The sequence below is a fragment of the Artemia franciscana genome, chromosome 6, assembly GCF_032884065.1.
Source record: "Artemia franciscana chromosome 6, ASM3288406v1, whole genome shotgun sequence".
Lineage (NCBI taxonomy): Eukaryota > Metazoa > Arthropoda > Branchiopoda > Anostraca > Artemiidae > Artemia > Artemia franciscana.
Window position 1 is genome coordinate 795,244 of NC_088868.1, and position 15,040 is coordinate 810,283.

General features: G+C 36.3%; 1 protein-coding gene across 6 annotated transcripts in view; it reads left to right on the plus strand.

Annotated features, from left to right (window-relative positions):
* LOC136027884 (uncharacterized) overlaps nt 1–15,040 on the plus strand; it is an 84,965-nt gene that overhangs the window by 31,882 nt on the left and 38,043 nt on the right. For all 6 annotated transcript variants that reach the window (XM_065705306.1, XM_065705305.1, XM_065705308.1 and 3 more), the window contains one exon: nt 10,200–10,323. In XM_065705306.1, coding sequence (XP_065561378.1) covers nt 10,200–10,323 — 124 coding nt within the window. The remainder of the gene's footprint in view (nt 1–10,199; nt 10,324–15,040) is intronic.

Genomic DNA, 15,040 nt, shown 5'->3' on the forward strand with positions numbered 1-15,040 from the left:
ATCTGGTGACATTGGGGGGGGGATTTGGGAGGGGGAACCTAAAATTTTAGAAAACACTTAGAGTGGAGGGATTGGGATGAAAATTGGTGGGAAAAATAATCACAAGTCCTAGATACATGATTGACATAACCGGAACGGATCCGCTCTCTTTGGGGTAGTTGGGGGGATAATTCTGAAAAATTAGAAAAAAATAGGTATTTTTAACATACGAACGGGTGATCGGATCTCTATGAAATTTGATCTTTAGAAGGATATCGTGTCTCAAAGCTCTTATTTCAAATCCCGACCGGATCTGGTGACATTGGGAGAGTTGGAGGGGGAAACCGGAATTCTTGGAAAACGTGAAAATTGGGGTATTCTCATCTTACGAATCGGTAATCGGATCTTAATGAAATTTGATATTTAGCAGGAATTCATGTCTCAAAGCTCTTATTTCAAATCTCAACCAGATCTTTTGACATTGGGGTGAATTGGAGGGGGAAATCTTGGAAAACACTTGGAGTGGAGGAATCGGGATGAAGCTTGGTGGATAGAATAAGCAAATGTCCTTGATACGTGATTGACGTAACCGTACCGGATTCTCTCTCTTTGGGGGAGTTGGGGGGAGGGGTTCAGTGATTTGGCGAGTTTGGTGATTCTGGACGTGCTAGGACGATGAAAATCGGTAGGCATGTCAGGGAGCTGCACAAATTGACTTGATAAAGTCGTTTTCCCTGATTTGACCATCTGGGGGGCTAAATGGAGAGGAAAAATTAGAAAAAATTAGGTATTTATAACTTACGAGTGGGTCATCGGATCTTAATGAATTTTGATATCTAGAAAGGCATCGTGACTCAGAGCTCTTATTTTCAATCCCGACCGGCATAAGCCTCTGATTTTCCTTTTAAATCAATCTATTGATTCTTAGAATTTTGTTAGAGCCCATACCATATGAGCTCTTCTTACCTCGTCACAAGTGCCATATGAGCTCTTAGCTCTTGTTTCTCAAACACCCGGTCAAAATTTATAAATAGCCATTTTGTTCAGCATAGTCGAAAAATATAATAACTGTGTCTTTGAGGATGACTTAATCCCCCAATCCGTGGGGGAAGGGCTGCAAGTTATGAACTTTACCCATTGTTTACATATAGTTTTGTATATTTGGAAGTATACGGGCGTTTCCAGGGAGGACTTTTTCCAGTGTGCTTGGGTGTGTGAGGGAGGGGGGAGTTACGTGGGAGTATCTTTCCATAGAAGAATTGTTCATGGGGGGAAGAAAATTTGCCATGAAGGAGGAACCGGATTTCCCAGCATTGTGTAAAAAAACGTCGAGAAACTAAATAAAAAAGTTTTTACAACTGTAAGTAAGGAGCAACATTAAAAGTTAAAACGAAGAGAAACTATTACATGGATGAGGGAGTTCATCCCCTCGTGAATGCCTCACTCTTTACACTAATGTTTTTTTTTAGTATATTCAAAAAAGCTATTTATTCTAATTAAACGGCGTTTGTTATTCAGGGGGTCATTCTTAAAGAATTAGAACAAAGTTCGAATCTTAGCATAAATAGCGAGGTATTGATAAAGGGACGAACCCCTTCTATACTTAATGATTTCCGTTTGTTTTAAGTTTTAATGTTACCCCTTTACTCTCAGTTGAAAAAACTTCTTTTTTATTTGATTAGAGTATGGATTAGCAATCTAAGAACCGCCAACGTAGGGGCGTACGTGAAAAGAGAATCCTTTGTGCAAGTACCTAAGAAAAGTTCAGATCTTTAGAATTTTCTACAGTTTTCCTACTGGCATAAAAGGTTCCCTTAAAATGGTTTTCTACAAAAGAATATTAATGAAGTTCAGTGTTTTCCTAAAGAAAATTCACTCGCTATTTTAAATGTTAATACTCTGTCAGCATATGTAGATTCGCAAAGTTGTTACAAGTCTTGTACTGAATAATTTTCCCACTTCCTGTCATTGCGACCGGATCTGTTGACACTGGGAGGAGTTGGGGGGGAACCTAAAATCTTGGAAAACGCTTAGAGTGGAAGGATCGGGATGAAACTTGGTGGGGAAAATAAGCAGAAGTCTTAGATACGTGACTGAAATAATCGGAACGGAACCGCTCCATTTGGGGCAATTGGGGGGGGGGGGGTAATTCTGAAAAATTAGAAAAAATGACGTATTTTTAACTTACGAAGGAGTGATCGGATCTTCATGAAACTTCATATTTAGAAGGAACTCGTAACCCAGATCTCTTATTTTAAATCTCAACCGGATCCAGCGTCATTGGGGGGCAGGGGGGGGGGACCGGAAATCTTAGAAAATACTTAAAGCGGAGAGATCAGGATGGAACTGGGTGAGAAGAATAAAAACAAGTCGAAGATAAGTGACTGACATAACCGGACCGGATCCGGTCTCTTTAGTAGAGTTGGAGGGGGGGTAATTCGGAAAAATGAGGTATTTGTAACTTACGAACGGGTGATCAGATCTTAATGAAATTTGATATTTGAAAGGATCTTGTGCTTTAGAGCTCTTATTTGAAATTCCGACCAGATCCTTTGACATTGGGGGGAGTCGGATGGAGAAACCGGAATTCTTGGAAAACGTGAAATTTGGGGTATTTTTATCTTACGAATAGGTTATCGGATCTTCATGAAACTTGATATACAGAAGGATCTTATGTCTCAGATGCTCCATTTTCGACTCGAATTGGATCTGGGTACATAGGGGACTGGAGGGTGAAAACAGAAATCTTGGAAAACACGCTTAAAGTGGAGAGATCGGGATGCAACTTGATGGGAAGAATAAGCACAAGTTTTATATACGTGATTGACATAATTGGAACGGATCTGTTCTCTTTGGAGGAGCTGGGGGGTGTTAATTTGGAAAAATTAGAAAAATTGAGGTATTTTTAACTTAAGAACGGGTTACCGGATCTTAATGAAATTTGATATTTAAAAGGAACTCATGTCTCAGAGCGAGTTTTGTACTTCTGGACGTGCTAGGACGATGAAAATCGGTAGGCGTGTCAGGGAGCTGCACAAATTGGCTTGATAAAGTCGTTTTCCCTGATTGGACCATCTGGAGGCTAAAGGGAGAGGAAAAATTAGAAAAAATGAGGTATTTATAACCTACGAGCGGGTGATCGGATCTTAATGAATTTTGATATTTAGAAGGACATCGTGACTCAGAGCTCTAATTTTAAATCCTGATCGGCATTAAGCCTCTGATTTTCCTTTTAAATCAATCTTTTGATTCTTAGAATTTTGTTAGAGCTCATACCATATGAGCTCTTGGCTCTTCTGGCCTCGCCACAAGTGCCATATCAGCTCTTAGCTCTTGTTTTTTATCTTCTACTGCATGATTTTCTGTTTATTTAGAAATTATTTAGGATTTCCCTTTGCAAATTTTGGCAAGTTATTTTTCTGCTCTCCTGCGGTTAAATAGAGCAGAGAAAAAACATAATTTCAAACAAACTCTCCTTCCTGCAACAGCTTTATGTGACACTTAAAATTCCTAATATGATAAGTTTATGTAACCAAAACGAAGGTCAGTTTCTAAGATTGAGTGTTTTTATGTTATTTAAATTACAAAAAATTCAAACGATGTAGTTGAACCATCTTTCCCCTGAAGGTTCCATTGCCTGTGAACTAAGATGCTTCGTCGAACTAGCTGTAATGCCTAAAGAGGTGCCAATACAAGTGGGAACAATTGCCACCTCTAGATTTTGCAAAATAGCTTTTTTGCGTTCTCATAAATAAAAATCAAAAGAGCAAAAATAAAATGCCCTCCTGTAAGTTTTGTAGAGTACTTTTTCATATCTTCGTTAAAAAAAGGGAAAACAACCCTTGCCCCAACCCATACACATTGGTGAATTGGCACCACTCTACCTGCTCAACTGTATGCCCACTATAAGATGATGCTGACATAAAAGCGAAATTGCGCCGAAGACACCAGTTTTCGAGTAAATATGGTGAAATTTAAAGAAATATTTGAAGAACTGAATGCGAAGCCACCTCCGAAAATTTCCACGAAAGTGAGAAAATATGTGCCATTCGGCAACTGCTTGATGCCTGCTCGGTTTAGAATTCGACAATTCGAATCATCCTTAGTATTCTGGAATTTAGGATTTTGAATTCAAAATTGCTTTTTGCGATATTTTAATGCCAGAAATAAGACCTTTGTTTTGTTGCACTAACAGCTGGCCTGCAACACAAGATGGAAAGAATCGATGCTCGGTTTTTAGTTTTCTGCTCTCCTCTAGTTGTCACATTTTAATTTAGAATATTTTGAATTAACCGCCCATTTTTTGCTAGATAGTGGCCTACTTTGGCTCTAAGTGAACTCCCTCTCCCCACTGAAAGGAAAAATATACGCATAAAGTAGTACTTTTGTATGTCTTCAATAATAAAATAAATGCGAACGTTCGCTTTTACTAGTTGTCCTCTCTTCCCCCAAGATTGAAATCGACTCTCGATCTAATCCACTTATGTATGAAGATAAACATTTTATAGTCCCCCCCCAAATGTCTTTCACTCTTAATAGTTAGCGTACTCTCTTTTGAGCTGACACAGGGTATAATGAACTGCCTGGATACTATGTACTATCGAAAACTCATGCCACAGCACCAAGCCGCTGAGGCTAACACAGCCATGCACACCCCTCATCCATCCCAATCTATTCAAATCCTCCCTCCTCAGACACTCCTAAGAAGTTCCCATTTCCTCTAAATTTTCTTTATGACATCCTCTCACCCCAACCGCGGACTACCTGCTTTCTCTTGAGCCCTAGACGATTGGCCTAAAAGGCCAATCTTTGGCAATCTGTCATCCTTCTTCCGCAGAACGGGCCCTAGCCATTACAACCTTCCTCTCGCAATAGCCCTAGAAAGCGACATTGAACCACACTTTTCATACAGCCTATTGTTTTAAATACGATCAGTCAGCCGGGTACCCAGAACAATCCGTAGGCAATTTTTCTGGAAACCATCTAGCATCTCCTCAGTTTTTCGGAGCTCCCAATCTTCATAGCCATATTTGACCACTGTCATCACTGTACCTTCCAATATTCAAATCTTGGTTTGCAGACTTATCTTCCTATTCTTCCAACCTTTTTTTTTTAATTGTGAAAAAATACCCTGAGCCTTGGCTATTCTACTTTTAACATCTTCACTGCTTCACTGCAGAAATTACTCCGTATATCAAATGGGTCGTCCCCTCTGCAATACCCCGCTCGTTACGCTAAAGTTTTTCATTTTTAAAAAGTAGAACTGTGGCAAAGAGTCAAACTTTAGCGTAAAGAGCGAGGGATTATGGAGGGGACAACCCATTTCATATACGGAGTAATTTCTGTTCGTTTTAAGTTTTAATATCGCTCCTTACTTTCAGTTAAAAAACTAGTATTTTTTATTTTATTTCTGAACGTTTTGGAATTAATGCATGTTTGATTTTGGCTCTCCGCACATAAATTATTAAAATGAAATTTACATATTATTTCTTTTTTTTTGGCTAAATGGCTTTCTGTTAGTTTTGATCATACGATTTTGAGAAATAAGGGTTGGGAAGGAGCCCTGTTGCCCTCCAATTTTTCAATTACTTAAAAAGAAAACTTGAACTTTAATCTTTAACGAACGTTTTTATTAGTAAAAAATATACGTAACTTAAGAATTAACTTACGTAATAAACTTTTATTTTCTTATATTTTTTTTATGTATATGAGGGGGTTTGTTCCCTCGTTAATACCTTGCTCTTTACGCTAAATCTTAAGTTTTGTCCCAATTCTTCAAGAATAGCCCCTGAATCAGAAAGGCCGTAGAATAAATAGTTTAAATTGCTAAAAATACTTTAGAATAAAGAGCGAGGTACTTATCTTCTCCTAAATACATCGCTCTTTATGCTAAAGTATTTTTAGAACCCCTCATATGCGTAATAATCTCTGTTCGTCTTAAGTTTTAATGCTACTCCTTACTTTCAATTGAAAAAACTTTTTCATGTTTGTTTTTTCATTGTTTTTTTTTTATAGTAATGCTAGAAAATCCCGCGCCCTTTTCATTGAATTTCTCTTCCACATGACATATTCCTCCAAGGAAAGATCCTCCCACATAGCCCTCTATGCAATGACCCCTGGAAAAAAAAATAAACACGCACCCGTGATCTGTCTTCTGGCAAAAAATACGAAATTCAACATTTTTTTAGATAGGAGCTTGAAATTTTTGTTATAGGGTTCTCTGATGCGCTGAATGCGATTGTGAGATTTTTGTTACGATTCTATGACTTTTAGGGAATATTTCCCCCTATTTTCTAAAATGAGGCAAATTTTCTCTGGCTCGAAACTTTTTATGACAAAGACTACATTTGATGAAACTTATATATTTAAAATCAGCATGAAAGGCCGATTCTTTTTGATGTGTCTTTTAGCATCAAAATTCTGTTTTTTAGAGTTTCGTTTACTATTGAGTCGGGTCACTCCTTACTACAGTTCGTTACCACGAACTGTTTGATACTACCGAGGTAAGTGAAGCTGTCCACCTGATCAACCTTCTCGTTACCCAGCGTCAAATTTTCAATAACTTATTCCTAGCCTTAGTGACGTAGTTTTTTGACATTTATTTTCAAATCTATTCTAGCACCCTGAACTCAAAAAACCTCTAAAAACTCATTCATTTTGCTCACACTAGACAATTAAAAATAATCAAACTTGGATATGTTTTCACCAGATTTTTTTTTCAGTGTAATACCTTTTTTGAAAGATTTATTCGAGCCCACATTTTCCAGTGATGATTTCCGAAGGTCAATGTATCGATTCAGCCATCTAAATCCAACTGGCTAAGTACCTTTCTCATATTGACTTTTAATTACAAAACCATAATTTTTCATGCAAGGTTTGAATTTTGCCTCTGATATGTCGGTTTTCACCATATAATCGACATTTTCACAATAAATTATTTTCCTATTTAAATACTGAATATTTCGTAACCAGTATATCCATAATTGGTGATGAGTCTGGTACTTCAAACAACAGCACATGTCTAGGCGTGAAAGTCTAGATTTTTGAATATCGATATTTGAATATGTTTAGCAGCTTTCACAATATATTTGAATATGTTAGCATATGTTAACATATGCTAGCATATGTGAATATGTTATATTGAGTATGTTAGCATAACATTGAATATGTTAGCATATGTTATGCTAGGTATTTGAATATGTTTAGCAGCTTTCACAATATATTTGAATATGTTAGCATATGTTAACATATGCTAGCATATGTGAATGTGTTATATTGAATATGTTATATTGAATATGTTAGCATAACATTGAATATGTTAGCATATGTTTTGCTAGATATTTGAATATGTTTAGCAGCTTTCACAATCAGATAGTTCAAACTGTAAGTAAGGATTGTAATTGACAATCCGAACGTAAGTAAGAAGGGACCGGGCCAAATATTTACCGAAACTCTAAAAACTGGAATTTTTGATTCCAATAGATATACTAGAAAAAAAATCAGCTTATTATGCTGGTTTCAAATATGCAAGTTCCATTAAGTTTATTCGTACCAACTAAAGGCTACAAGCCTGAAAATTTGCCTTATGGAAAAAAGGGGAAACACCCCCTAAAAGTATTAGAGTATTAATTAAAATCACATCGTCAGATTCAGCGTACTAGAAATCCCTACGATAGTGGTTTCAGGCTCCTATCTTCAAAAATGTAGAGTTTTGTATTTCTTTGCCAGAAGAAAGATCACGGACGCGTGTTTGTTTCATTATTTATTTTTTTGTCTTCTTGGGGTGCCGCTCTAGGGGTTCTAGAATTTCGTGAGAGGGGTCATTCGAAAGGAAAGTAATAGCTCTAGTGTCCTTTTTAAGTGAGCAAAATGATTAGATGCCAACCTGGCCCCCTCCCCTTTTTTCCAAAAGTCGTCTGGTGAAAGTTTTGAGATAGCCATTTTGCTCATCATAGTTGAAAAGTCCAATAACTATGCCTTTGGATGTAACATGACCCACCCACTCCACAACCCCAGTGGAAAGGTCTTTAAGCTTTAAAATTTGCCCTTTTTTACCCATAGTATTTGTTATTGTGAAGTATGTATACACATTCAGGGGGGCGAATGTCTTGCGGGTTTTTTTCCACGGGTGGATTTTCTATAGGGAGGGAAGCTTCCAGGGGATGAAGTTATCAGGAGAAATTATACACTGGGGGAGTTTGCCAGAATTTCAATATAAAATTCTTTTTAATGTCTTGCTTTTTCTTCTCTGTCTCAATTTTGCGCGCGGAGCTGTTAAGTGCAATTGTCCGGGGTAAATTTTGACCAAGGTTGGATTGTCTAGAGGATATCACGTGGAGAGGGGCATTTCTCCGTGGAGTTGGGGCCAGATTTCTTGGCGTTCTTAAAAACGACAAGAAATTAAATTTAAAAAAAGTTTTTTCATCTGAAAGTAAAGAGCAACATTAAAACTTAACATGAACAGAAATTATTACGTATATGAAAGGGATTGTCCCCTCCTAAACACCTAGATCTTTACGTTAAAGTTTGAGTTTTGTCCCAATTCTTTCAAAACGGCTCTTGAAACACAAGGGTCGTTTAAATAAAACAATAGGATGCTTTTTTAAAAGTACTAAAAACTTTAGCGTAAAGTGCGAGTTGTTGGAAGGGGGCCATCCCCTTCACATGTGTAATATTTTCCGTTCGTTTTAAGTTGTAATGCTGCTCCTTACTTTCAGTTGAAAAAATTATTTTTTTTTTTTTAATTTATTACGCTTTTAAAATCACCCTTCGGCTTAGAAAGATTCGTTGGACCAACTGCGACCATTCCTGAACGTTTAATTTATGAACGTTCTTTGAATTAATGCACGTTTTGATTTTGGCTCACCGCCCATGAATAAATAAAACGAAATTTAAATTTCGTCAATACCTCGCTCTTTACACTAAAGCTTGAATTTTGTCCCAAATCTTTAAGAATGACCCCCGACTCACAAAGGCCGTAGAATAAATAGTTGAAATTACCAAAAATACTTCAGGGTAAAGAGCAAGGTATTGTGGAGGAGACGAACCCTCTTATAAACGTAATATTTTATGTTTGTTTTTAGTTTCAAAGCTGCTCATTGCTTTCAGTTGGAAAAAATGTATTTCTTTTCCTTTTGTTTTTTTTTTTAAATAATGCTAGAAAATCCTGCACCCCCTTCATGGAAATTCTATTCCCTCGTGATAAACTTTTCCATGGATAGATCCTCCCACGTAACCTCCTCCTCCGACTCACCCCCATCCCAACGCAAAAAGTCCCCCTTCTGTAAACTTCATAATAACCATACTATATGTAAAAAATGGTCAAAGCTTGTAACTTGCAGCCCCTCCCCCGGGGACTGTGGGGGATTAAGTCGTCTCCAAAGACATAGATATTAAGTATTTGACTAAGCTGAACAGAATGGCTATCATTAAAATTTGATGTGGTAACTTTGAGGAAAAATGTGCGTGGGAGGGGGCCTAGGTGCCCTCCAATTTTTTCACTTAAAAAGGGCACTGGAACTTTCAATTTCTGTTGGAATTAGCCCTCTCGCAGCATTCTATGACCACTGGGTCGATACGATCACCCCTGGAAAAAAAAACAACAAAAAACAAACAAACAAACAAACACGCAACCGTGATCTGTCTTCTGGCAAAAAAAACAAAACAAAAAAAAAACAAAATTCCATGTTTTTGTAGATAGGAGCTTGAAACTTCTACAGTAGGGTCCTGTGATACGCTAAATCTGATAGTTTTATTTTCATTAAGATTCTATTACTTTTAGGGGGTGTTTCTCCCTATTTTCAAGTTTTGAGATTTCATATCGTTTTTCCTAGAGAATTTTAAATTTTCATATTGTTTGCCTAGTTTTGACTTTTTGAATTTCCACTTCCCCCTCCTCTGCAAATTTTTTTTCTCACGGAACATATTAAGACGTCTGGAAGTTCATTAAGCCTTAACATAATCCGTTGGGCTCTAAATCATGTGCTAAATTTTTACATAATAGTAGAGGAATCAGATTTGTTAAATCCTGATTATTTTTACTGGTACTGAAGTTTTTTTTGTAGAAATTCTATCTTTTTTTATTTTTTAATTTATAAGAAATATGATATATTAGTAGAGCGTTATTGGATTATTGATAATTTCCCTGATGAAATCAGCTGATATCAAAAATTTAAAATAATTTTTGACAAACTCAGAGATTTTTGACATTTTTCTTTTAGGTATGGATTTGGTACGCCAAATAATTTTAACGATCATGAAATCTACTGTGGTGGTTTTTCAAGACAACATTCTAAAAATAGAGGAAAATGTGGACCCTGTGGAGACGCCTGGGATCTACCAGTGGTAAGTCGCTGAACACTTTTGCTTACCAACAAGGGGTTGCCCATGTGCACAACTAATGGTACCACAACTGTCACCACGCCACGCTTCTTTGCACCAGATGCTTGGAACGTGCGCCTTGGTGCACACGGTTTTAATGTGGCTAACCCTTCGATGAGAACATTTCAACTTAGCTACAAATCGCTTCAGAGTTGTAGCTTTGATCATATTTTGTAAAACAATATTTAGTCACAGACAAAGCGATGAATTACTTGGGGGAAATACTTAGGGGCTAAACGGGGGGCTTTGGGGGCTAAACGGATTAAAAGGTCAAGGCTGCTTGTTTTAGAAATTTTATTTTCTGGTCATTTTAAATTCAACGTTGAAGCTGCTCATTTGAAATGAAAAAATTAAAATTATGGTTACTCACTCCTACCTTTTAACTTTTTTTTTGGGGGGGGGGCAACATTTATTTAGGAAAAATATACTTTTGGTCCATATCAAACATTTTAATGTGGTGCTGGGAAATTAGTTGGTTTATTTTTACTAGTTTTATTGATGTATGTTAGATAGGCTGTGAGCCAATAATTTTTGTTCGTTTTAAATTTCAAAGTCGCTCTTTACTTCCCAAAAGAAAACTCTGTTTTTTTAAATTAATCTGCCCATTTTTAATTTAAATTTAATGTAGAAGCAACACTACAATGAAATTTTTTATTTTTTGGGGGAGGGGTGAGTATCCCCTTCATATACGGAATAATTTCTGTTCGTTTTAAGTTTTAATGTCGCTCGTTACTTTCAGTTGAAAAAAAAACTTTGGTACTTCCTTTTTATATTGAACACACGCGAGAAATTGTATCGCGAACATAAGACAATAACTGGTTTTCAAAGCCTTTATACCAGACAATTAGCTTCGCCTTGGTGGGAAAATACATCGTAGCTATATTTCAATTCAACATTTAGTTAGTATTTTGGTTAAGTTAGGTTAAAACAGGCTTGTTTAGGCTACGTATTTAATATATGCTATGCCTTACCCCTCTCCCCCCTAATGTGGAAATATATAGCCCAAGTTTGTCTCTACATTATTATATTTTTATTTTGCTTAGGTATATTTCATTATTATTAATCTAACTTCAATTCTTGCGTGTGTTCTATATAACAAGGAAGTACCAAAACTGTTTTTAATTAATTTCTGTTCGTCTTTCAAATATTGCCTAGAAATGCTACACAAATCGTGTACAAATGTTGCTACACATGTTACACAAATGGTGTACAAGCTACACAAATGGTGTTGCTACACATGCTACACAAATCGTGTACAAGCTAAACAAATGGTGCTACACAAATGGTGTTGCTACACATGCTACACAAATGGTGTACAAGCTACACAAATGGTGTTGCTACACATGCTACACAAATCGTGTACAAGCTAAACAAATGGTGCTACACAAATGGTGTTGCTACACATGCTACACAAATGGTGTACAAGCTACACAAATGGTGTAGCTACACATGCTACACAAATGCTATACAAATCGTGTACAAGCTACACAAATGATGTACAAGCTACACAAATGGTGTAGCTACACATGCTACACAAATGCTACACAAATGGTGTAGCTACACATGTTACACAAATGCTACACAAATGGTTTACAAGCTACACAAATGGTGTAGCTACACATGCTACACAAGTGGTGTACAAGCTACACAAATGGTGTAGCTACACTTGCTACACAAATGGTGTACAAGCTACACCAATGGTGCTGCACAAATGGTGTACAAGCTACACAAATGGCGTAGAAGATTTCTGAAGGTGGGTCAACCTCGACAGTTGGGAAAGAGTAACTATTTTTATAAAGACTTTTAAGGGTGTCAAAACCTAAATGCAAATGTCGGTATGTCTGAATTATTTTACTAATCATCTCCCAATCTTTCCCCCCTGATAAAAACCAAAATACTTTAGATATACAGGTGTGTAATAGTAATAAACAAAAAAAAGTTGGAAAGTAACTTGACGACTAGAAAAATATTACAGAAAAAAAAGCACATAGGTTTTTAGTGCTATTAAATAAAAAAAACTTGTTTTTTTAACTGAAAGTAAGGAGCAACATTAAAACTTAAAACGAACAGAAATTACTCCGTATATGAAAGGGGCTTTTCCTCCTCAATGCCCCGCTCTTTACGCTAAAGTTTTTTACTGTTTTAAAAAGTAGAGTTAAGAGAAAGAGTCAAACTTTAGCGTAAAGAGCGGGGCGTTGAGGAGGAAAAGTCCATATACGGAGTAATTTCTGTTCGTTTTAAGTTTTAATGTCGCTCCTTACTTTCAGTAAAAAAAACTAGTTTTTTTTATTTAATTTCTGAACGTTTTTGAATTAATGCATATTTGATTTTGGCTCTCCACACATAAATTATTGTAATGAAATTTGCATATTAATTCGTTTTTTGGCTAAATGACTTTCTCTTAGTTTTGACCAGACGATTTTGAGAAATAAGGGGTGGGGAAGGAGGCCTAAATGCCCTCCAATTTTTCGGTTACTTAAAAGGCAACTAGAACTTTTAATTTTTAACGAACGTTTTTATTAGTAAAAAATATACGTAACTTAAGAATTATCTTACGTAACAAACTTTTATATTCATATATTTTTATCATGTATGTGAGGGGCTTTGTCCCCTCTTTAATACATCGCTCTTTACACTAAATCTTAAGTTTTGTCCCAATTCTTTAAGAATGACCCCTGAATCAGAAAGGCCGTAGAATAAATAGTTGAAATTACTAAAAATACTTTAGCATAAAGAGCGAGGTATATAGGACGAGAAGAACCCCCCATATGCCTAATAATCTCTGTTCGTTTTAAGTTTTAATGCTACTCCTTACTTTCAATTGAAAAAAGATTTTCATGTTTATTTTTTCATTGTTTTTTTTATAATAATGCTAGAAAATTCAGCGCCCTTTTCATTGAATTTCTCCCCCCATGACATATTCCTTCAATGAAAGATCCTCCCACATATTCCCCTCCACTCAACCCCACCCCCAAACCATAAAATTCCCCCTGAAAGCGTCTGTACACTTCCCAATAACCATTACTGTATGTAAACACTGGTCAAAGTTTGTAACTTGCAGCCCCTCCCCTGGGGACTGGGGGGAGCAAGTCATCCCCAAAGACATAGTTATTATGGTTTTCGACTATGCGGAACAAAATGGCTATCTCAAAATTTTTATCCGTTGACTTTGGGAAAAAATGAGCGTGGGAGGGGGCCTAAGCACCCTCTAATTTTTTTGGTCACTTAAAAAGCCACTAGAACTTTTAATTTCCGTTAGAATGAATCCTCTTGCGACATTCTAGGACCACTTGGTCGATACGATGACCCCTGGGAAAAAAAGTAAATAAAAATAAACACGCACCCGTGATCTGTCTTCTGGCAAAAAATACGAAATTCCAAATTTTTGTAGATAGGAGCTTGAAATTGTTGCTACAGGGTTCTCTGATACCCCGAATGTGATGGTGTGATTTTCGTTAAGATTCTATGACTTTTAGGGGGTGTTTCCCCCTATTTTCCAAAATAAGGCAAATTTCCTCCGGCTCTTAACTTTTGATGACAAAGACTGCATTTGACGAAACTTATATATTTAAAATCAGCATGAAAATCCAATTCTTTTGATGTATCTTCTAGCATCAAAATTCCGTTTTTTAGAGTTTCGTTTACTATTGAGCCGGGTTTTAATATTGAGCCGGGCATTACAAATAATTTTGTTATGTCCATCCAATATTATAAAAAGTAAATAATATAAATGAAAAAATATAATAATAAGTGATCCTTCTTTGAATGTACAACTTTGAGAGGTTCCAGAACTATATGCCTACACTTCTCCCATCCCCAAGTGACAAGGGGTTTGGGGTCTGGGGCGCAATTTGTTCCAAAAGTAGTATATAGAACGTTTTACAATTCACAAAAAAATTGACAAAAATAGTGAAATAGCTGAAAAATAATCATATATAAGGAACAAAACCATAATAGAAAAAAAAATACCCTATTAAGGATTTGATCCCTTGTCATTCTGATTCAAAGTGTAACGCCCTAGTAACTGAACTACGGCGGCTGAAGATAGAATTACAATCTGTTGGTTTTTATAGGATCATAATTGTGTAACGATACCTGTGCATTATACCGCCAACATTAAGGTTCTTCATCCAATGACGAACTGTGAAACCGGTTTCTTTCGTTAGTTTCTTTCAGCTCAGCGTGAGACAAGACAACAACAAGTAACAAAATTGTTAGGAAACATATAATGTGGGCTAAATATTTGCACATTAGAGGATGGTGGGGGTAAAGTATTTGGGCAGTGTGAAGTTAGAAAACCATTCTTGCTTCATAATATGCAGAATAATTGTACAACACATTTTGCACGTAGACCCGCTATACTTTACCCCTATCCCCCTAATGTAAAATGTATAGCCCAAATTTGTTTCTGAAGTATTATATTTTCAAGTTACTAAGGTATATTTATGTACCTAATTTAGGGACATATAGGGACTATGGAGGGTTATGTCGTCACCAAAAGCATAGTTATTGGACATTATTCAGAAAATACATTTGTAATTTGCTATTATGAAACATTGAGTTAATTAAGTTTTTATTATAAAGAGTGAGACCATTAAACTATATTTGGTGAAGCTGAATTTTTACAAACAGAAGGAGGGAGAAGGTACGTCAAGGAATGATCATTTGAAATTTGAAGATT